The following is a 21,938-nucleotide window of genomic DNA, read 5'->3' as shown; positions in this document are numbered from 1 at the left end:
ATTTTGTTGTTTGTTTAGATACAGAAGGAGTTCCCAAGTGGGTGCCTGTGGGCAATAATGTTGAGATTGAGTTGGTTCTGCACCAGGGTCAACCAATGCCAGGACGCAAACGGTCAAACAGCCTTCTCAAGTCCTTGTCATTTAGAAAAGAGAAGCCATGATTTTGTGAAATGCTGACACCGTGACTTAGTGAAATGTTAGCGTCGTGACTTAGTGAAATGTTAATGTGGTGATTTTGTGAAATGTTGACCATGTGACTTTGTGAAATGTTGACTCCATGACTTTGTGAAATGCTGACACTGTGACTTTTTCCAATTGTTTACAATGAGGGTTGTGAAAGCAGCATCCTTTTTTTTTGTTTCATTTCAATAAATTCCTTTTTTTAATTAAACTTTTTGTTTCACCTTTTTGTTTACAGTGCCATTACAAATATTTCAAGCAATAGCCATAATTTTTTTTTGTTTATCATTTTTGACTAATATTAATGTTAATTTTTTTTTTTATTCTTTATTTAGATCTTATTAACTTGACACTTTTATAATTTTATGAATGTTTTTAACTTGTTTTTGTATATACACCTAACAAATTTTTTGATATTAGAAATGAAGACATTATTCTCACTTCTGCTTAATTCTAATTACGTTTATTTTCATGTATAATTCCAGTGTATATTTTTATATCTGTACCACATTTTTGTTTTACTTTTTTTTTTGTTTAACTTATGACATCACAAAAAGTCTTTAGTTGGCATAAACATAGCAGTAGTACTTTGGAACTCAACAGGCAATATTGTATTCATTTTTTGCCACTGTTGATTGATATGAGATTTTCATGCATAATGTTTGTTATAAGTGAATCAAGAGATATCATTTCAAAATTCTGTTCTGCTCAATGGTTAAAAAAATGTTTCAATTTTTAAGATATAGTACTACTACTAGATAATTGTATCAAAGTTGATAAAAGAAATTAATTCTTAAAAGAAAAAAAGAGGTTGCTAAGTTCAAATGACAAGCAATGTAACATATCTCTGTGAGATGTAGTTTTGTACAGCGCTTGTGATACATATATATATATAGTGAGAGAGACAAAGATATACAAAAATTAACTTTTAGACACTTCTTTATGAAGCCTTTCTTCATTGATTAATGAATGCAAGACAGTGAACTATTATGCCATGAGTTGAAGTTATCACTCTCAATATGAATGTTTGTCACTAGTTTAGTATTTGTTTGATACTCAATTGATTACTAACAATTAAATAGACAATTGTTTCACTTGTTAATTTCAACAAAAAAAAAAAAGATTTACAGCGGTTCCTATGCACAATTTTTTTTTTTTATTTATAGCCTAGACTTAAGCCTTCAACCTGATCTATGGATTAGTTAAAAAGTAAAAGCTGTACTTCTAATGTTAGCCTGGAAAAAAAAAGGAATAAAACAATGGAACCACTACATTTATCTTGTGTACTCCCTGGTCATGGGGGGAAGTGCTCAAGGCTGTCATCTCAGTGGTCTTTTGTTCAAACCCTGCCCATTGTCATCCCCTTGCAGGAGGTTTGAGCTGGGGTGTAATGATTACAATTTGAAATCTATTAGGTCTTAGAAAAATATTTCTATAATGTGAAGTTATATTGTAGCATGACAGCGATTGTCAAAACAAAAGTGCATTCAACTCTCTTGGCCAGTTTGGACAAATGTTGATGCTTTTGGTAGAGCTGGACTTTGCAGTTTGGCTTGGACAACAGAACTCTTGTCCTTATGAATAAAACAGCCCATTACTTATATTCCATGTTGTGATGAGGTTTTTTCCTTTATACAGACACAAAAATATATGTTTAAAAATTTCTTATGTGGAACTGTGATGTAATACTGAGTGATATTTTTCTGCATCTACTTTTATAAAGATATTTTTATTCTTTGATCTAAAGATTCTCCCATTTTTTTTTCTTTTCATACTGGTACTTGTTGAAAAACAAAAAATAAGTAGTGTTAAATACATTCAATTGTTGATTCTTTGTTACTGTAGCTTATACAGTTTTATTATTTCAAAGATGTTTTAGATATATTGTAATAGTAAAGATAGTTGTTCAATAGTATTGAATTATTTGACTGTAATGTTAATTTTTTTTTTCCCTTGTTACTGATTATGCAAACATTCCAACTGTGACATATCTCAGGGTTGAAAAACAAATTATGTATCTTCTATTGTCATTATACTCTCCCACCTAATCTCCAACCCACCAACCTACTCATACTTAGCAACCAATTATCACTCTGAAATTACATGTTTTGAGTTGCTAGTCTGAAATGACATGTGTCGTGGCCAAGTTTTCATTGTGATGATGGCAGAGGTACCAAAGTTAAGTCTGATGTTGCCTCAACTGTTTGCTAAAGTTATATGGATTAGGGCATAAAGTGGTTTTAAATTGTAAGTTTTCCATTTATAAATTTTCAATAAAAAAATATATCCACTTAAGTGTTTTTCATGCAAGTATTTCGATAAGAAATTATAAAACTGGTTACATTTTTCTTTGAAACTGCCTGAGGCCCAATCTAGCAATTAAAATATTTTTTTTTATTCACCAGTTTATTAGAGTGTAACTAAAATTATTTATTGCAATGAAATATTTACGAAAACATTTGAAACCAACTTCATTTTTCTTTTGTGGGTCACACGTAAGCATTTTTGTAAATTAAATGAAATCTTTTGTTATTTAGGAATATGTTTGAATGACATGAATATGATGTAGTCGAAGGTTATATACAAATGTGACTGTATAATTTGTAGACATAATTGCACCATTACATAGTGGGTAGATAATTCTTTTTTTTTTTTATGGCATCGGGCATAACAAGCACATTTCTTACTGTTCTATGAAAGTGTACAATATCACATTGCAAATTATTGTCTGCTATCTCATGCAATTATTTTTATACTATTTTAATTATTCTTTTTTTTTTTTTTTAATTTTCTAAGCTTGAGCCAATTGATTTTTGTCTCGTACTATTTACTTGGTAGCCAATTCTGTTCTGCTTAGAATCATTATTAATTATGAGTATAGTCATAAAAATGTAAGATTTGGCTAAACATTTGTTGAAGATGCCAACATTGATATTAAGCCTTGTATATTAGCGCTATATATGTTGCTCTATCACTGCTGTACTCTTTTTAAAGTATTCTCTCATATTAATTTAAGAAAGAATACTTTGGACAAATACATTTTTCTAGACTAATAAAAAGAGTTGTTGCAGTGAATTATTTAGCAACTTAAGTTATGATGTCATTTGAATAAATAGAATCTAAGACTTCTATGATTTATATAACATAGAGTTGAAGCTAGGTGCTGAAACAAATGTCATACATACATATATTATATAATATATGTATGTATGATTTATATAACAGAAAAAAATTTGAGAAAACTTCTTAAGGGTGTTAGTACATTACACAACTTTGAAGAAGATATACCATATTTTATCAAAATACAAGCTGCAGAAATCTAGCCCACATCCTATTTTTTTGGAGGTTTAAAGATATATAAGTTGCACTAGCGGCAAAGAGAAATAATGGCTGATGATGCAAACTCTGAAAGGGACAGAACTCCAAGCCCATTCTTGTATCTTGTGTGGTGGATGAAGTTGCTCAACAAAGGGAACTGGCTTGTAATTATTGATACATTTGTTTGAAATGGTTGCTACTCAAGGTTCATAGGGATTTGAAACTTGTGTCAAAGTAATGGATAAAAAAAATGCTGTGAGAAATTAAGCTACTAGTAATGACAACATGACAGCCATTTCAGCACAGCAACACCATCAACTGGTAAAGAAACCACTAGAACATTGACTGGTATTGAAATAAGTTCTATGAAAATAAAAACTAGACTAAGAACACATATATGTCAAATGTCCTTCTAAGAAGCTGCAATTTAGTTTTATACAGCTTGTCAAATTAAAAAATCAAAACTAACGCTATTAAAATCCATGTTTACAATTTCCTGTAGTGTGTTTAATGGTGCAGTAGGTTTTAGTCTTTAGTATGAACTAAACTTTGTTTCATTGACAAATGTTTATGTTGCCTGATTCACCAAGCAGAACCTCCCGTCAACATTTCACAAGTTCTGTAAAGGATGGGATCAAGACAAATGTTTTAAATGTACAGAGGAAGACAAGGATCATTGTTCTGGGTCATTGGCAGTTGTTCAGTTTCTGATGTACCCTTCCGCAGACAAAGGCTTCCTCCTATAACTTTTTGTTGACCGAGAGAGCTATTAGTTCTTGATATTAAGAATCACTACTTTAATAGGTCACTAGTGACATATTCGTTTGTCAAAAATAAAAATTACTATGTAACTGAATTTCCATTTGATTGGATCAATAAAATTATCTTATCTTAATAAAGATACACTATTTATTGCTATTTTTAAATTTCGGCTACATGTTAAGTGGTATAAAATGACAAAACCTAACCTTTCACCAGCATTGCATACCAAACAACAGACCCAGAGTGGATGCCTATGAGTGTGTAAAAAAAACAAACCCCACCAATCTTTTTATACCTTGCTTTGTATGTTGGCATACATGAGTGAGAAATTAAACCTGACCATACAAGTCAGTACTAGAATTAAAAAAACAAATATATGTAGGTACTGTACTGTTTAAAAAAATGTAGATTATATATTTTCAAGAAACTGATTATGCAAGTCTTCTCCGAAACAGTGTGAAGGTTCTTTAAGCCAGTTGTCTAATAAATGTTTGTTTGAAATACATAGATGTAGGCATCAATATAATCCAGAGAAAATCTCACTTCTAATTTAATTACAAATAACTCTAACACTGAAGTACTTATATACAGAGAAAAAAACGAAGACAGTTTAGTTAAGTAAAAATCGTATCTATTTATGTGTTGAAAATGTCACACAAACTATTTCAAATCATTCAACAAAGTAATAATTTATAACTCAGGTGATAACGATATCTCAGACAAGCTCATTCTTCCTTGTCCTTGCAGCACTGGTCACTAGAAAATGTTGTCTCTACTTAGGAAGAGACACCATTGGGATTTTTGTAGTGCTTGATATTGGCCATTATCCAGAACATGGGAGCAACAATAGTAAAGCACATCACACCACCAACTGCAAGCTTTGTCTGCAAATAGAACATACAAACATATTTATGGCTCATGACGTAATGGTATTTAAACAAAACATGGTCAATCCAATTTAGAGAGTTACGAAAATAAATTAACCTCCCTAAGAATGCAAGCAAATACACTGTGCATTTCATCAAATTAAAAGTAAAATAATGCAAGGATTCAATTCTGTGCTCAGTTATTTGGGTTTATATTTTAAATGTTTTTTATAATATATGGTAATATTTATATAAGTAATTTTGATAAGCCAAACATTAAACAGGTTGACCAATACTCTTAACAGTAGTTAGAAAACATAAATATTTCTGTGAAAACTATTGAGGTTTTATTCACATACTGAAGTAATACACTTAAGGGTAAATGAAAAGTTTTATTGATAAATATTTTAATTTAAACATAAAATAGCTATATCTATTGTTATATTGTTGATTTTGTAGTTTTGGAAATTTAGAGATAAAAAATCTAGACTAGAGCTCTAGATCTAACAGGCTTAACAGACTGATACAAACAACCCATACTAGAGATCTAGATCTATATAGACTTAAGATAAACTCTTGCATCTTGGTCAAAAGTCTTTCTGATTTTATCATTCTTTTCTGGAAGAAAACTCTTCAACAGGTCAAAAAAAAAAAAATTAAAAAGAATTGTATAAACTCTTGAGTAGATTTATATATTTACTTAAGTTCACTTAACCACATTTAGATTAGACTCTGATCTAGTTCTGTATAGTAATCTAGTAATTCTAGGACTAGAAACTAGATAAAGAATATTTTATCTCATAGATCAATATTAGAACTGGATCTATTATAGGTACTTAATATATACTATTAGTCTACATACTAATATAGAATCTAGTTTAAATAGTTAATGTAGTGAATATACTATAATCTAGAGATCTAGACCACACTAGATGGAGACGGTGACCAAGAAAGCTATGGACAGTGAAAAAACATGGGCCTCAGCTCAGGAAGAAAAACATGTCATACAAAAAAATGGCTGGCTCCTCTACCACCAAAGTGTCTCTCCAAAATAAGGCTCCACAGTCACATGAAAAAGTGTTTGAGTAAACTTTGAGATGAATAATAGTCATTCTACGACAGATGGAGGCCAACTAGATCTAAATTATTATTCCATATAAAGTATATAGAATATAGATCTAAATTAAAATAGTTTATATATTCAAATTCAATTAGACATCAATATTTCTTATACTCATATCTAGATTAAAATATTATTCTAGCTAAAAAGATTTTAGAAATTAAAAAAAAAAAAAAAACCTTATGGGTCAGGATTTTGTCACTTTGTGATTTTACCATCATTAAATTTTAAATACAATTAAGCTAGATCTGATGTAAATTATAAACATTTCAGATGTACCTTTTAGTTTTAGTGAATCTGGAGTGAATTTAGCTTTAGATTAATTAGATTATTATTTTGTTTTCTATCATATACTGTAGTTGATATAGTCATTATAGTCTATAGACTATAGAACCTATTATATTGTTGCGTTCTCTATCAGGCCTTCTGCAAACACTGCTAAACACAACAGCACATCTAACACAAGGACTTGACAACAAGAGCTTCAATAAACAAGGTGGCGGTTTATTTACAATCACATGAAAAGCAAATACAACACAATTGGCCACATCAAATTCAAATGCTTTTTTGTACAATAGAACTGCCTACTAAACACTACAAGTCTTTCTCTGTCTACTTCTAGACTCGTACAGCTACAATTTCAAGGACTCAACTTGGTAGCACACAGTCCTTACGGCTTGCTGTCCTGGACTCTACTGTCTATTGTTACACACTGTCGCTAGTCCGTGAAGGCTCTCGATCACATGACCCCAATATGGGTCATATTTGCGTGAACTCGCAGTAACGTCCCTTGTTCAACAGCCCTTGACCTGTGTGATTGGCCTGAATCATGTGTGTCAGTAGGCCGCACACACATTAACCCTTTCAGTCCACCACTAGGGTTATAACAATATCTATAGTTATACTAGTCTAGTATAAGTATAGTTTAATTAGTTATAAATGATATTTTGTTAGGTGTAAATAATAAAGCACAAATTGTAGATCTAGATGATAGTAAATGTTAATGTAAGACAAATTTCATTCACAACTTCATAGGCTAGATGACATTAGACTCATTAGTACTAATAGTAGTATGTCACTATGTCTTCTTATCTTATATAATACAGACGTTACTTCAAAAAAGATGATTACGTCCTACGTGTCATGCATTTAGTCATGCATATTAACCAATGACTTAAATTCTGCCAAGTCACTGGTTTTCCTGGCTACCTCAGGCAACCCATTCCATGCTCTAATAGCACTAGGGAAGAAGGAGTGTTTGTACAAATTTGTCCTAGCATACGGGATGAGGAATGTGCCTTTATCTTTGTGTCTTTCAGAGTATTTTATTAAATTTTGTTTTTGTATTTGAAGATTATGGTTCAGTGTTTTATGTATGATTGCTACTTTACTTTTGAGTCTTCTGTCCTGAAGGCTTTCTAAATTTAGTGATTTTACTAAAGGTGTTACTCTAGTCAAATGTGAATATTCGTTTGTTATGAATCTCACTGCTCTATTTTGTGTCTGTTCAAGTTTCTTAATGTTTTCTTGAGTTGAGGGGTCCCAAACGGAGGATGCATATTCTATTATTGGCCTAACCAAGGTTAAATAACATTTTAGTTTTATGTTCTTATTTGACTTATAGAAATTTCTTTTAATAAATTCTAATGCTTTGTTTGTGACAGCCAGGCATAAACTAGTCTTATTCATTTAGAATGATTTTCCTGGCTGGAGTGCTGACTTGAGTGCTCTAGTGACACTCTAGTCTCTACTCTAAACTCTAAATCTAGATTATTCTAGATCTAAAATCTAATCTAGATCTAGAATCTACTAGATATATCTAGAATCTAGTACAGTAGAGTAGTACTGTTAGTGTTACTGTAGTGTAGTCTACAGTCACAGTACTCACACTACTCACAGTGACAGTAGTCACAGTGACACTGTCTAGACTACTCTAACTCATAGACTGATAGAGTCTATAGTATACATTCATAACAACTCAGTCAACTCAGTTCTAGACTCTATCTAAAACTAAAAGTAAAAGTTAAGTAAAAGTTAAGTTTAATTTTAATTTCTGAAAGAATAAGTAATTACAGATAGGGTACTAACTTAAGAAGTAAAGGATTAAGTCTTTGTATTCCTGTTTACCAAAATGTATTTAAATAACTAGAATATATATAGACGTCTAGATCTATTTGTTTTTGTTTTACTTTCCTTCTCAGGCCTTCTGCCATTGAATTGACTTATCGATAATACGTACAGGTCAAATAAGGATGCGATATGATTGATAGGTATCCACTTATGATCGTAATCTTGACTTGACTTACCGTAAATGGTACAGGGTTTCTTGGTGGACCTGAGATGACTGAGGCTTTTTGTACAACATTAGAACGCATAACAGGTACAATTCTGTTTAAAGAATGTCTAACAAGTCCTGACATTTTCCAACGTAGGCTTGTACAATGCACAAGTCAAGAATGAAAGTTTAGGTCAAATGATATTGACAACCTACATACGTGCTATCAAGTGTGCCATGTAGTCCTAATAAATGGGGAAAATAATATTATTATATTTGGATTTTTATAAATATAATACTTTAAAATATTAGGTGTTTAAAGTATGCCATGATATTTAAACATTTATTAAAACATAATATATGAATATTTTGTTGTATATTGTAGGTTTAAGCAAAATAGAAAAATCTAAATTTAATATCAAGTCATTTCTAAAAAATCAGACATAATTTAGATGATTAAAAAAAAATGGCTACTCCATTTTACCTTTGCGGATATAACTTAACATAGGATTTCGGTGGTTCACATGACTCCGGCATAGATATAAAGCTAGATTTTTTAAAACTTTGAAAATGGACTTTGGATATAATTAATCTACATTCATTACAGTGTAAATTATGCTATTTAACGTTTGTTTTTCCTAGATCTATTAAAATAACTGAGTGGCTCAGGAGTCAGTCACAGTTTCAGTTTGAATTTTAGAGTAGTTGAGTTTACTTTGACTCGTTTGAGTGTGTCAGTGTCACCAAAAAAAGCAGCAGTCACAGTGTCACTGAGACTTTGAGTTTGATTGAGTTTCAGTTTGGTTCATTCATCATGATGATTGTCATTCATGACAATTGTTATTCAATAGTTTTTATAGATCTATCTAGATCTAGATCTAGTATTATAAAATAATAATTATAGATCTAATATTATCATTTAAATTTATTCTTATAAACTAGACTTTAGACTCTAGATCTAGATTAATCTAGATCTATCATCTAAGTAATAAACTGACTTTTTATTTTTTTTAAGATACTTTTAATTTTAAAATTAAAGTTAGTAATAATACTTTTATTATTATAATTGACTAGATAATTAGATATTGATCGGATAAATTCTGTTGATACTGATTTTATCAGATTAATAAGATAATGATAATGAATGATATTCAATGATATAGTTATAGATCTAGTTCTAGTCTTTAGACTTTAGAATAGAACTAAATATAGATAGTATACTTAGAGTCAGTATAGAGTATTGAGGTATAGTTTGTAATACTCAACCAATTATTTTATTAATACCATGGCATGACCATGATTATGGCATGATATTTTACTGATAGATCTAGTCTCTCCTAGATTAGATGAATTACCATCTCTTCATTTGCCTGTGTTTAGAGTTAAAGTGCCCTATTAAACTAGCTATTTTACCTGGATTTTTTTTTAGGTGTTTTTAGTGACTAGTGAATATCCCAACCACTGGAATCCATCATAGCATCCTCCAGTTGGTATGTGGCTGTTTATTTTTTATTCACAAGCAACCCTTAAATCTAAGGGCTAGTAAGGGTCACTCCCCTTCTAAAGAGATTAAATATATATATAAGGGAACATGATTCAATGCCAAGCTGTCCAGTGTCCATAAAAATAACATTAATAGGCCCTAATAGGGGTATTCAATAAAGGTTTCCTGTTACTTTTTAAAAGAAGTTACTCTCACTTCACTATCTTATACTAACAAAAATTTCCTATTGTCAGACTAAAACAATACTAGTTTTATGATTTTTTTTTTATTAGTGCTAATAATGTTACATATTTTTAAAAATTAATGTTGCTGTTTTTTTTTCCTTTAGACAAATAGCTGATTTGTTGTGAAGAAAGTGTTTGCACTAAAGATTTTAAAATGGGTGCTCAGTCATCTGTCCCTGATAGAATTCAGGGAACACGCTCTGCTTTTACGCGCATATCTCAAGCATACACAGTATCAGAAGGGGAACAAAACTTGAAAGAAAAAAAAAGGAAAGGTATTTCAAAGTTTGCAACGCTAAGGAAAAAGCTGGCTCGAGCTCGTCGCCAAAGCCGTTCATTTGATCACGCTAAAGCCATTAGAGAGATGTTGTCTACTTGGCCAGTGGATGATATACGAATTCTGGTCCAAGAGTACGAGTCTGCTGTTGCTCTGAAAGAGTTGTCTTTAGCTGCCAGCATGGCCAGACCCTCGGCTCACTCCCTACGCTATGATCTTTCACGTCTATACGACTGCAAGTTCTGCACAGATGTTGATCTCATATTTAAAAACACTTGTTTTCCTGTCCACCGAGCTATTCTTTCAGCGAGGAGTCCATTCTTCAAGAGGCTTCTGTCACAGCATCCAGAGTACGGGGCTCAAGTCCATGTCAAGCTTAAAACACCGGGTGTGGATGCGTGTCTTTTTTCTGCTTTGTTGAGGTATTTATACACAGACGAGCTGCCAAAAGAAAGTTTAGAGCACAGTGAACTGCTGGGTCAGCTGGCTGGAGAGTTTGGTGTTCCTAATGTTCTAGAACATGATATGAAGCACTTGCTAGATAGTGCTGAACTCAGTGATGCAGTTTTAGTGTTTTCAACAGATTTGGACAACGTGGACAGTTCAGTTTGTCATCATGGAAGCAGCCACTGTCGATGTATGACTCACAGTGTCTACGGTCATCCGAAGACCTCGCAGTTTGAGTTCCCTTGTCATAGGGCAATCATCGCTTCTCGTTCACCATTTTTTAGGAACTTGATCAATCGTAGGGCAAAGTCTGGGGAGGAGTTGACAGAAAGAACTTTAAGGACTCCTTGTAAAATAATTCTTGATGAATCTGTGATACCTCGGAGATACGCTCGTGTTCTATTGACGGCTCTTTACCAGGACACTGTTGACATGGGCTGTGTTTTAAGGGGAAGTCCCAGTATGTGTAGCCTAAGTGAAATTCAAGCAATGGTTTCCACAGGCAGATGTCACATGACAGTAGTGGATGAAGCTATGGAGCTGTATCAGATAGGCCAGTTTCTAGACACACAAATCATCTCACAAGGTAGGGGAAATGCCTTATAATATTAGAAATGCATGGTTCTGTATAAAAGCCGATATTAATTGAAGTAGCACTAAAACATTCGAAGGCCAAAGATGAGCCTTGCTGATGCAATGAGATTTATATTGAGACGTTAAATTTTATCTTCTTTTATGTGCAGGCTGTGAGGACATCATTATTGATAAATTAACTCCAGACTCATTACTCAGTGTGTTGAGTTGGAGTGCTGAACCTCATGGATCCCAATGGGTTCATCGTCAAGCTATGGCATTTTTAATTGAAGAATTTACCCAGGTACTTTGTGAACAACAAAAAAAAACCTTAGTTTTTTAGCTGTAGATGACATTTTTAAACTTGGCCAGAAAAAGTTTTAAAGTTACACATAATTTCATTCTCCAAATTCTCTCTTCAGATTTCCAGCCTGTCGGTTTTGTTAGATATGAGTAAAGACTTTTTGAAATGTGTTATTTCTTCTGATTTTTTACAGGTAACTGTCTTCTTCCCACTTCATTATTTTACATTTATTTGATAGTTATATAACGAAATCTTTTTTTTTTGTGGTCCTGGTAAAAAAAAAATAATTTTTATTTGCTTTGAACTAATCTCTTTCTAATCTTCTTTGAATAGATCTTTCATTCTGTATTATGTACCTTTCTCATTCTCTACATTTCTCCACATACCGTTCATTCTTTACATTTCTCTTAAATATTCTCTACACATCGTTCTGTCCGACCTTTTCTGCCCAGACTTCCATTATTTGATGGTTTTATCTTTCAGTCCACAATATCCAATGATTATAATTTATTTGCGTATAATTAGTGCATTATCATTCACCATGTCTGTGTGTCTAACACTTCTTGTGTGAAGGTTTATCAGGGAAATATTCTCATGTTGCCTTTAGTTTAGGCACTAGACAAACACTCAGCCTGATGCAAGTGTCCATGGCTACGTGGCCTCGGGACTCTCAGTTTAGTAACTGTGGTATCTGTCAGTTTTTATAGCCTGCTTCATAAAGTTGTTTTGTGTTTCTTGCACTAAACTCTAAATTGATATAAAACATAAATATGAGAGCAATATCACTGGTGTAGTTTACAGTAAGTCTATACTTATGTATTAAAATTCTAGAGAAATAAAAAAATCACCCTTTGGGTCAGGATTTCGTGATTTTACCATCACAAAAGAGATACAAGACACCAATAGCAAAGACAAACAGACACAAACACTCTTTTGTTCCCCTGGCAGTCAAATCATTATATAGAAACAATCTGATATTATAAACTTTTTCACATGTAAATTATGAGTGAGTCTGGTGTGAATGTACATTTTGTTTTTATATAGTCATAATGTTTTGTTTGGTGTAATGCACAAATTAAGAAAAAGTTCCTTACGGACAATAAAGATTTTATTATTATTATTGTGAGGACATGGCAACAACTAACTTGTTTTATTGACTTTCTGTTGCCAGTGTGCGGAGCAAGATGTCCTGGCTACCATCATCAAGTGGGGAGAACATCAACTGACTAAGAGGATCGAAGAAAGAGGTAAGCTGATACATTGAGGAAAGAGCTGGGTTAACACATTGAAGAAAGAGCTGAGCTAATACTACATTAAGGAAAGAGCTGAGTTAATACATTGAGGAAAGAGCTGAGCTAATACATTGAAGAAAGAGCTGAGCTAATTCTACATTGAGGAAAGAGCTGAGTTAATATATTGAGGAAAGAGTTGAGTTTCTATCTACTTGTGACTCAATGTTTGCTCAACTCGAATGCATTCATTACTTTGTAGTGGGTGGCACCAGATTCAATCTCTAATACTTTTTTTAAAAAAAGGAACTAAAATCATTTGATGAGGGAAATGCATAGAATTAGTTTTTCAAATTTAAGTTTTTCAATTGATAGACTTTTGTTTAGAATCTAATCACACTTCTGTGTACTTCCAGAGTCTAACTTATCTCATATTTATATCCAAATGTTGAGAATCTAATCACACTTCTGTGTACTTCCAGAGTCTTACTTATCTCATATTTATATCCAAATGTTGAGAATCTAATCACACTTCTGTGTACTTCCAGAGTCTAACTTATCTCATATTTATATCCAAATGTTGAGAATCTAATCACACTTCTGTGTACTTCCAGAGTCTAACTTATATTTATATCCAAATGTTTAGAATCTAATCACACTTCTGTGTACTTCCAGAGTCTAACTTATCTCATATTTATATCCAAATGTTTAGAATCTAATCACACTTCTGTGTACTTCCAGAGTCTAACTTATCTCATATTTATATCCAAATGTTTAGAATCTAATCACACTTCTAATATTTAGAATCTAATCACATTTCTGCGTTTTTTCAGAACCTAATTTGTTGTGTCACACGGCGCACAGTGTCGCAAAGAAAGGCGTCAAAAAGAGAGATCTCAGTGACCTTGAACTCAAGGAACTCTTGTCTGAGCTATTGCCATTGGTGCGCACTGATCAAATACTACCTCCAACTAATGACGTGCTGACAAGTGCAGTCAAGCGTGGCCTAATTGATCCACCACTCATGTGTTCTAACCAGGATGAAGTTTACCTCCACAGAGTCGGTGCCTGGACTGGTGTTACCAAGAGAGGGCTTTTCCTAAAGCCTCGACTTTTTCTGCCTTATTTTGAGGAAGCCAAGGTTAGTCTGATTGAAACAAACTATTTTGTGGGCTGCTCTGTTAGTTTATTGCAAAAGACAATTTCTTCATCATTTTTTATTACTATATTATTATGTGTCTGATTGGCTCAACTAGCAGAAATTTAATGCTGCATACATAAATTGAATCTCCATATTTCAATACCTATTCACAAAGATGTTGCTTAAGAGACTATTTATTTTTTGCAGAGTGTTTTAGAGGAGCTTTTATCTCAGGGTCATGACTCTGGAAGTAAAGTCAGAGCTATACATGTGTCAGCCATCCCAGACACTTTGTATATGATAGATGAGAGAGATGTGTCCCTGTCACTCCCTTATTCAGGATCTCCTGTCTCTACGGTGGATATAATAGCAGGCACGATACCTGGTTAGTGAAGTGTTTTTTAAAGCTAGATTATGTATACATTGACTTGTGGCTACCTGCTCCATGGAATACAGTTGGGTTTATATGGCTACTGGCTTCATGTAATAGAGTTGTGTTTGTATAGTTTATATGGCTACCGGCTCCATGTAATAGAGTTGGGTTTTATATAGTTCAATGGCTACTGGCTCCATGTAATAGAGTTGTGTTTATATGGGTACCGGCTCCATGTAATAGAGTTGGGTTTTATATAGTTCAATGGCTACCAACTCCATTTAATAGAGTTGTGTTTATATGGGTACTGGCTCCATGTAATAGAGTTGGGTTTGTATAGTTTATATGGCTACCGGCTCCATGTAATAGAGTTGGGTTTTATATAGTTTAATGGCTACCAACTCCATGTAATAGAGTTGTGTTTATATGGGTACCGGCTCCATGTAATAGAGTTGGGTTTTATATAGTTCAATGGCTACCAACTCCATTTAATAGAGTTGTGTTTATATGGGTACTGGCTCCATGTAATAGAGTTGGGTTTGTATAGTTTATATGGCTACCGGCTCCATGTAATAGAGTTGGGTTTTATATAGTTTAATGGCTACCAACTCCATGTAATAGAGTTGTGTTTATATGGGTACCGGCTCCATGTAATAGAGTTGGGTTTGTATAGTTTATATGGCTACCGGCTCCATGTAATAGAGTTGGGTTTGTATATTTTATATGGCTACCAGCTCCATGTAATAGATTTGTGTTTATATGGGTACCGGCTCCATGTAATAAAGTTGGGTTTGTATAGTTTATATGGCTACCGGCTCCATGTAATAGAGTTGGGTTTTATATAGTTTAATGGCTACCAACTCCATGTAATAGAGTTGGGTTTATATAGTTAAAATAGCTACCGGCTTCATGTAATAAAGGTGCTTTTTTTGGCTACTAGTTATTCGCTATAGAGTTCTTGGTGTGTTGGGGAAAAAATTTATTGAAAACAAAAATATGGATTGTGCTTGAGGGTAGAAGAACTGAGACTGAATTGTTGTTTTGTTTATTTAAAAATCTACATTGCTCTGTACTGGTGTGGCTTACAATAGTTCCCTGTGTACTTTTGTCTTGAGTTACTTGAAACCTTTGTGTTTGCTTTAGTTCCAGACAAGGCAACTTTTGTGAAGATGTTGGAACGGGAGCAAGAGCTACAACAATCTAAACCTGCCCAGCAAGCCACCTCACTGGCATACATTGACAAAAGGACTATGTCTAAAAATGTCTCCCTACAAATACAGCTGAGAGTTGTGCGGGAGTTTGGTTTACCTGACAGTGCCGTAGAGGTGCTCCAGAACAGGCAGTATTACTACACCAACAACAGTCACTCATGCCGCCATCACCACCACCGTTGTCAACAGGCTCAGCATCTACAACAACATTACCAGATCAGATCTAGGAGCAGTGCCAGTAATATACCACAGTCTCTGTCCTATGACAATTTTGAGGTATGCCTGCGGTTTGTAATTGTTTTTAATCATTATTGAGATTAGTGTGGGGAAGTACTAAAATTAACATACTGCCAAGACTTTCCGTGGGAAACACATGTTAAGCTCATTATTTTTTCCTGTCGATCGTCACTGCTTCAATAGTATCATTTTTAGCTACAAATGTAAACTATTACTTTCGTACAGCCCATCACCCGCTATTGGACTATGGGCCGTTAAGAATAATAATAGCCATAGTCCCCTGTCCTGGGCCATAGTCCCCTGTCCTGGACCATAGTCCCCTGTCCTGGGCCATAGTCCCATGTCCTGGGCCATAGTCCCATGTCCTGGACCATAGTCCCCTGTCCTGGGCCATAGTCCCCTGTCCTGGACCATAGTCCCCTGTCCTGGGCCATAGTCCCCTGTCCTGGGCCATAGTCCCCTGTCCTGGACCATCCTTTCCATTTTGTTCCAGGTGTAACCAAACTTTAATGTGTCTGCGTTTTGAAAATTATATGCTGTATCGGTTGTCGTTTTTATGTTTACATGTGCTTGTAACTCGTACGTAAAAATGTGTTCATGAAATGTGTGTGTGTATCAAAGCCATACTAAGCGGACATGGTGTGCGGCTCTGTTATTATTATGTTCATAACAGTCTGCCTCTAGTTCGCGTCACCAGGTGCTTCTCAGACGCTCTCTCTTTCTCTAGCCTTGCCTGCCTTGTGATGCTAGTTGGGGATTAGCGCAAAGTGTACCCCATCCAGCCCCATCTTCTCTTTCTGATTTCTTCTTTTACAGGAGTTTGGTTGGTTCTTTGCAAGAGGTCACTGTTGCTGATGGTGTCTGGCCAACGGATGTAAAGGATTCTTCGTAGGCTGCTGTTAATGAAAGTTTGCACTTTCCTAATGGCAGTTTTTAGTTGTTCTCCAGGTCTATGCATAATTCTTTACTGACTCCATAACATTCTGAAGTCTGAACTAGTCCTGAGTCTCAGGGACATCATTTTGGTGGTTGAGGACTTGGTTCTTCTATCACCATGATATAAAGTGGGGTGGGAGGGTGTTACTATGAGAGTTTTTTTTCAGTTGTTCATGATATCTAACCTTCTAGCTTAACCCTTGACCATCCAATCACAACATATCTTTTTTTTTTTTATTGGTGTGTTAAGATTAGTTGAAAGGAAAAATAGACAAATCTATTTTGATAATGAATTGAAATAAATGTTTTGTGTTTATTTTCAGTGGGAACATTGTGTTGAGAATTCTTTAAGTGAAATGATGCCAGACATAGCTCTAGCCTCACGGACATTGTCCCAGATACATTTATATGATGAGTCTCTAGAACCAGACATTGGAGACAGGAGCACAGAAAGACACGCCACTCTAGAAAGACATGGTACACTGTATATATGAATAGCTGTGATGGAATTGCCAGGAAGTGCCTTAAGGTCAAGGGTCACTTCCTTATTTTTTTTTGCATTCACAAGCAACATGCAAACAGGACACCTCTCATAGGCTGTTGTTCAGGGTTTGTTTGTTTTTTGTGTGTTATTAGCAGGGTAATAGTTTTAGTACTCACAGTTTTGTGTTAAGAAACAAAGTGATGCAATGGCATGGTTAATTAACTAATAAATGGTTAATCAACTCTACTCTATATTTTAAAATAGTTAATGATGTCTTTCCTACAATTGTGAGAAGAAACGTTTATAAAGAGATGAGGACATTTATTTATTTAAAAGTTGTTTTTCAGTATTTTTTTTTTTAATCAGAAACTATTATTGTATGTTGCTAGTTGGCATTTATTGATTGGCAATTAGATCCTTGCTTTTGAAATTAACTAAGAGCCAGTAAAAGATTTTGTATGAGGGGAAGCTATACTTGATTTTATAATAACAAAATGAAAGAGTTATATGTCTTGCAAGATCTTTATCTAATGACTTCTGTGGTATATTAGCAAACTGATTGGTGATTACTGATAGAAAAAAAATGTTGGGGGGGGGGGGGGTAACTAAGGGGCAGGTCTTAACTTTTTCTCTCCGTAATTATTTACCATATTCTGGTGGAATCAACATTGGTGTCGTCAGGAGAGAAAGAGTTAAAGAAAACAAAAATTAATTGTATTTGTCGCTGTGTGCATGTTGACTAGCTTCAATTGTAGATATGTTTCTGTGTTGAGTCTAAAAGAGTCCTTCTTCGAATGACAAGGGACAGGCATTGCTGTTTATGCTGTTTGGTTTACTTAGGCCCCTGTTGCATCTTTCATGACTGTGTCTTTTAGTGTGTATGTGTATAGCTTGACTGTGTTCAGACCGCAGTGTAAAGTCTGTTAGAGTGTTATGTTAGCTCAGAGTGCAATGTTTACAACTCTCTTGATGCCATTCAATGAAATTCAGTCAAGTTACAAATTCGATTGTAAAATTCTATTTCCACTAGCTTTTTTTTTTGAGTTCAATGTTTATTATGTCCTAGTGTACAAACTCTCTTTTTTCTTTATCACAGTGTCAGGCTTAGATTTTGGTTCTATCAAATTTAGAGTTAACATTTAAAATAAAAACTGTATTTATTGGCATGCATATCATGTTATGGTTGATCAATACACACACATGTTGAGCTGATACTGATGGTGGGAAGCATGGTCGAGAGGCTAAGTGCGCTTGAACTTGGCTTGTCTTGGCTACCTAGAAGGGGGCTTGAGGTTTGACACCCGACTCGGGCAGAGTTGCGTTTACTACACCTAGATACCCCCTCCCCCCACTGGTCCACAAATGAGATTGGACCAAAGCGCTCTGAGCATGCTATAAGCATGAAAGTAGCGCTATATAAAAGCTATAATAAAAATACTCAGTGAATAGAAATCCTAATGTACATGGTATAGCACATATTTTCAGTGAAATGGCCTTTGTTTCATGGTAGTTCCTTTCAATGCAGAAGTTCCTGGCAGAATAACTTTATGTTAGGAATCGACATCCAAAGTTTATCTGTATTGTTTTTAACATTTGACGCTAAATTTGTATCTGATGCTGTTTAACATTAAAGTTAATATATGGTATAATATGATAAATTTGGTAATGGCTTCACTCTTAACTCTTTCTCTCTGTAATTATTTACCACATTTTGGTGGAATCAACGTTGGTATCGTCAGTTAGGAGAGAAAGAGTTAAAGTTGTTATGTCCCCTTCATGATATGCCTTCAGGAGTAAATAGTATTGGTAGAAATGATTTGTCATAATGATATCTATCTTATATAGACTAGATCAGAAAATAAAAATTGACTAAAAAAAAGATGAACTGAACTTTATCTGCCAACTTGGACTAGAATAATGAACCCATAACAATTTGTATATGAAATCGATTTGGGCTAGAGCTACATAGAAAAATATTGCTGTGAACAAATTGAGAGGAAGTGGCTCTTGTCAGAGTGATCTCCATCTTGAACCTATTTCTGTCTTTATTTACTCTCATCCATAAACAGCGAAGTTAACAGTCTAATGGTGGAGAGCCGCCACTCTATGCAATCTCTGACATGATAGTTTTTAGTGTTTTCTTACACCTGTATGGCTGCCTGGTCATGTGGCATGTGCACTGGACAAAGATAAAGGCACATTCCTCGTTCCACCTGCTAGGACAAATTTGTACAAATGCTCCTTCTTCCCTAGTGCTATTAGAGCATGGAATAGTTTGCCTGAGCCAGCCAGGAAAATTAAAGACTTGGCAGAATTTAAGTCATTGGTAAACATGTATAACTAAATTGACCTAGGAACACGCATATGATATAATCTTCTTTTTTGAAGTTATGTCAGTACTTTATAAGATAAGACTGTCGCTCGTATGGTCTTGATAGTCCCAGGTTCATACCCTGCCCGCTATATCCCTGTCGTCCTGCAGGAGATTTGGGCTAGGGTGAAATTATATTCAAATCTGAAGAAACATCCAAAACATGGAAAAACATTTCACAAACCTGTTTCATAGGATCAAAACTGTAGTTTTCAACAATTTGTTACTGGTGTTAAGTAAAAAAAAAAATGCCACTTCTGTACTTCTCTAGCACATTGTTGACCATGTTTATATAGCACTTTATTTCCTGAAACCTGTTTTTTGGATTGTAATTTTTATCTGAATCCAAAGTTGGCAATAACATATACTTATTGCTTTCTCTAAGATCTAGCTTTTTTTTAACAGCATAAATACATGTTTTTTTTTCCTTAAAATAGCTGGTCTCTTGAACATGGGAAAATTATGTCAGCGATTTAGCCTTGATAAAACCAGAAGGAGATAGCATTGAAATGTCAAGATGGCTCCTTTAGTAGAAAGGGGGGCATGGTAGGTGAGTAGTATAGCATTAGCCTTCCAAACTGAGGGTCTCAAATTAGAATCCCATTGCTAACTAGCATTTTGGAGTCCACCCAACCAGTACTTGACATGCATTGGGGAGTAAATGTGGTTGGTCGTTGTGCTGCCAACTTCTTCAACTGTTGGCCGTAACAACAAATGAGCCTTACTGTATTTACATCATCTGACCCCCTTTTCCCCATAGATCGCAAGGTCTGAAAGGGGTTTTTATTTTCTTACCTCTGTTAGTGGGAGATGGTATTGAATGGTCTAGGAAGCTCTGTTAATCAAATTTAGCTTAATAGAGAATGTTCACCTCCCCCCCCCCCCTTTTCCTCGACTGTGATGTTTTTCATGTTGCTAGATTTGATACATTCACTCTCTGTTGTGTTATCTTGTTTAAGCCGAGCTAAGTTATACCACTCATCGTATGTTCATTGTCATGCAACTTTTACTCACAGTTATCCCGCAGCAGTATGGCCTCTTTAAAAAGGGTCATTTTAACTTTTGGTCGGTGTTTTAAAATCTGGCCTTTGCACTCCCTAAACAAATTGCAATTTTATGATCTATTTATGAGTAGAATATCATTGGACCAACTTTTTGTCCCATGGTCTTGCATAGAATATCATTGGTTACCTTTTATGTCCCATGGTCTATTTATGAGTAGGCTACCATTGGTCCAAGCTGTTGTGCTGTAGGTCTACACTTGATGTTTTTTTGTTTTGAAACGTTATCACATATGCTGTGTATGCTATATTTGGTTCTCTAAATGATCTGTGACATGATCTTGTAATGCTATGCTGTGCTCATATACTCTATATATTTATCTTGTACAAACATCACCGCACACTTAACACACTATTCTAAATAAATTCCACAAATTAAATGATCTTGTTTTATGTTTTTATAATTCAAATTTTGAGACTTACTTGAGACCAAATGGTTACTCGTGTGACAAAAATACAAAAACAGTTTGTTGGGTGAATTCAATTCTTTTAGACACATGAAACATTTGTTAAGGGAGGTTTACAAGTACTTTTTTACTCTTTAATCAGTTACTTTTGAATTTACTCTTTTATCAGTTACTTTTGAATTTACTCTTTTATCAGTTACTTTTGAATTTGCTAATTTGAAAAGGAAAAAAAAATTGTATACATGTATATGGTAATTCTTATATTTATTACTAAATATAGATATAGTTCAAGTTTTCCGCTCCTGAAATCCTAATCTCAGAATGGTGGGGGAACCCTGTTTATGTTACTGAACCAAAAAGTTACTTTTTCTGGTTTAAAAAATGATGTTAACACAGCATTTATCCCAATAGGATGGGTTAATAGTTGTACATGTAATTCTATTGCTAAATGTCACCATCAATTTGTACATCTTTGGGTACGTGTGAAAAAAATCATATAATGTGGCCAGACACTGGCAGGTGAGAGGATCTTGTCCACTAGATGTGAATGATTGCAGGCTAATGTATATTTAGTATGGAGAACTCTGGGATTGTGGTTACTGATAGTTTGTAGTTTCTTGTATCCACACTGGAAGTTA

The 21,938-nt window shown here is 34.2% G+C and overlaps 2 protein-coding genes and 1 long non-coding RNA gene across 6 annotated transcripts in view; 2 read left to right on the top strand and 1 right to left on the bottom strand.

The window, feature by feature from the left end:
• LOC106052623 (uncharacterized) overlaps positions 1-3,239 on the top strand; it is a 67,181-nt gene extending 63,942 nt beyond the window's left edge. For all 4 annotated transcript variants that reach the window (XM_056022823.1, XM_056022822.1, XM_056022821.1 and 1 more), the window contains one exon: positions 19-3,239. In XM_056022823.1, coding sequence (XP_055878798.1) covers positions 19-161 — 143 coding nt within the window. In that variant the 3' untranslated portion in view covers positions 162-3,239. The remainder of the gene's footprint in view (positions 1-18) is intronic.
• Positions 3,240-4,869: 1,630 nt separating this feature from the next.
• On the bottom strand, positions 4,870-9,020 carry LOC106052626 (uncharacterized). Its single transcript, XR_001215081.2, has 3 exons — positions 9,006-9,020; positions 8,553-8,766; positions 4,870-5,144 (listed from the first exon to the last, which is right to left on the bottom strand). It is a non-coding gene; the product is annotated as an uncharacterized LOC106052626 (long non-coding RNA).
• On the top strand, positions 8,989-21,273 carry LOC106052625 (BTB/POZ domain-containing protein 7-like). The gene is made up of 9 exons (XM_056022824.1): positions 8,989-9,129; positions 10,354-11,559; positions 11,717-11,850; positions 11,969-12,043; positions 13,022-13,097; positions 13,913-14,220; positions 14,428-14,605; positions 15,737-16,080; positions 17,301-21,273. Exons 2-9 carry the CDS (start codon positions 10,404-10,406, stop codon positions 17,469-17,471), a joined length of 2,442 nt encoding a protein of 813 aa, XP_055878799.1. The 5' UTR covers positions 8,989-9,129; positions 10,354-10,403; the 3' UTR covers positions 17,472-21,273.
• The last annotated feature ends 665 nt before the right edge of the window (positions 21,274-21,938 follow it).

The sequence above is a fragment of the Biomphalaria glabrata genome, chromosome 3, assembly GCF_947242115.1.
Source record: "Biomphalaria glabrata chromosome 3, xgBioGlab47.1, whole genome shotgun sequence".
Classification (NCBI taxonomy): domain Eukaryota; kingdom Metazoa; phylum Mollusca; class Gastropoda; family Planorbidae; genus Biomphalaria; species Biomphalaria glabrata.
The sequence above is the reverse complement of the archived record's forward strand: the minus strand, read 5'-3'. Positions and strand labels throughout refer to the sequence as shown.

What these genes read in the sequence shown, in the direction of transcription:
- LOC106052625 (XM_056022824.1), top strand. Translation starts at nt 10,404, where the DNA reads ATGGGTGCTCAGTCATCTGTCCCTGATAGAATTCAGGGAACACGCTCT. An exon ending in CTTATTTTGAGGAAGCCAAG is followed by an intron (nt 14,221 to 14,427) that starts GTTAGTCTGATT and finishes TATTTTTTGCAG; the next exon opens with AGTGTTTTAGAGGAGCTTTT. An exon ending in TGTCCTATGACAATTTTGAG is followed by an intron (nt 16,081 to 17,300) that starts GTATGCCTGCGG and finishes GTTTATTTTCAG; the next exon opens with TGGGAACATTGTGTTGAGAA.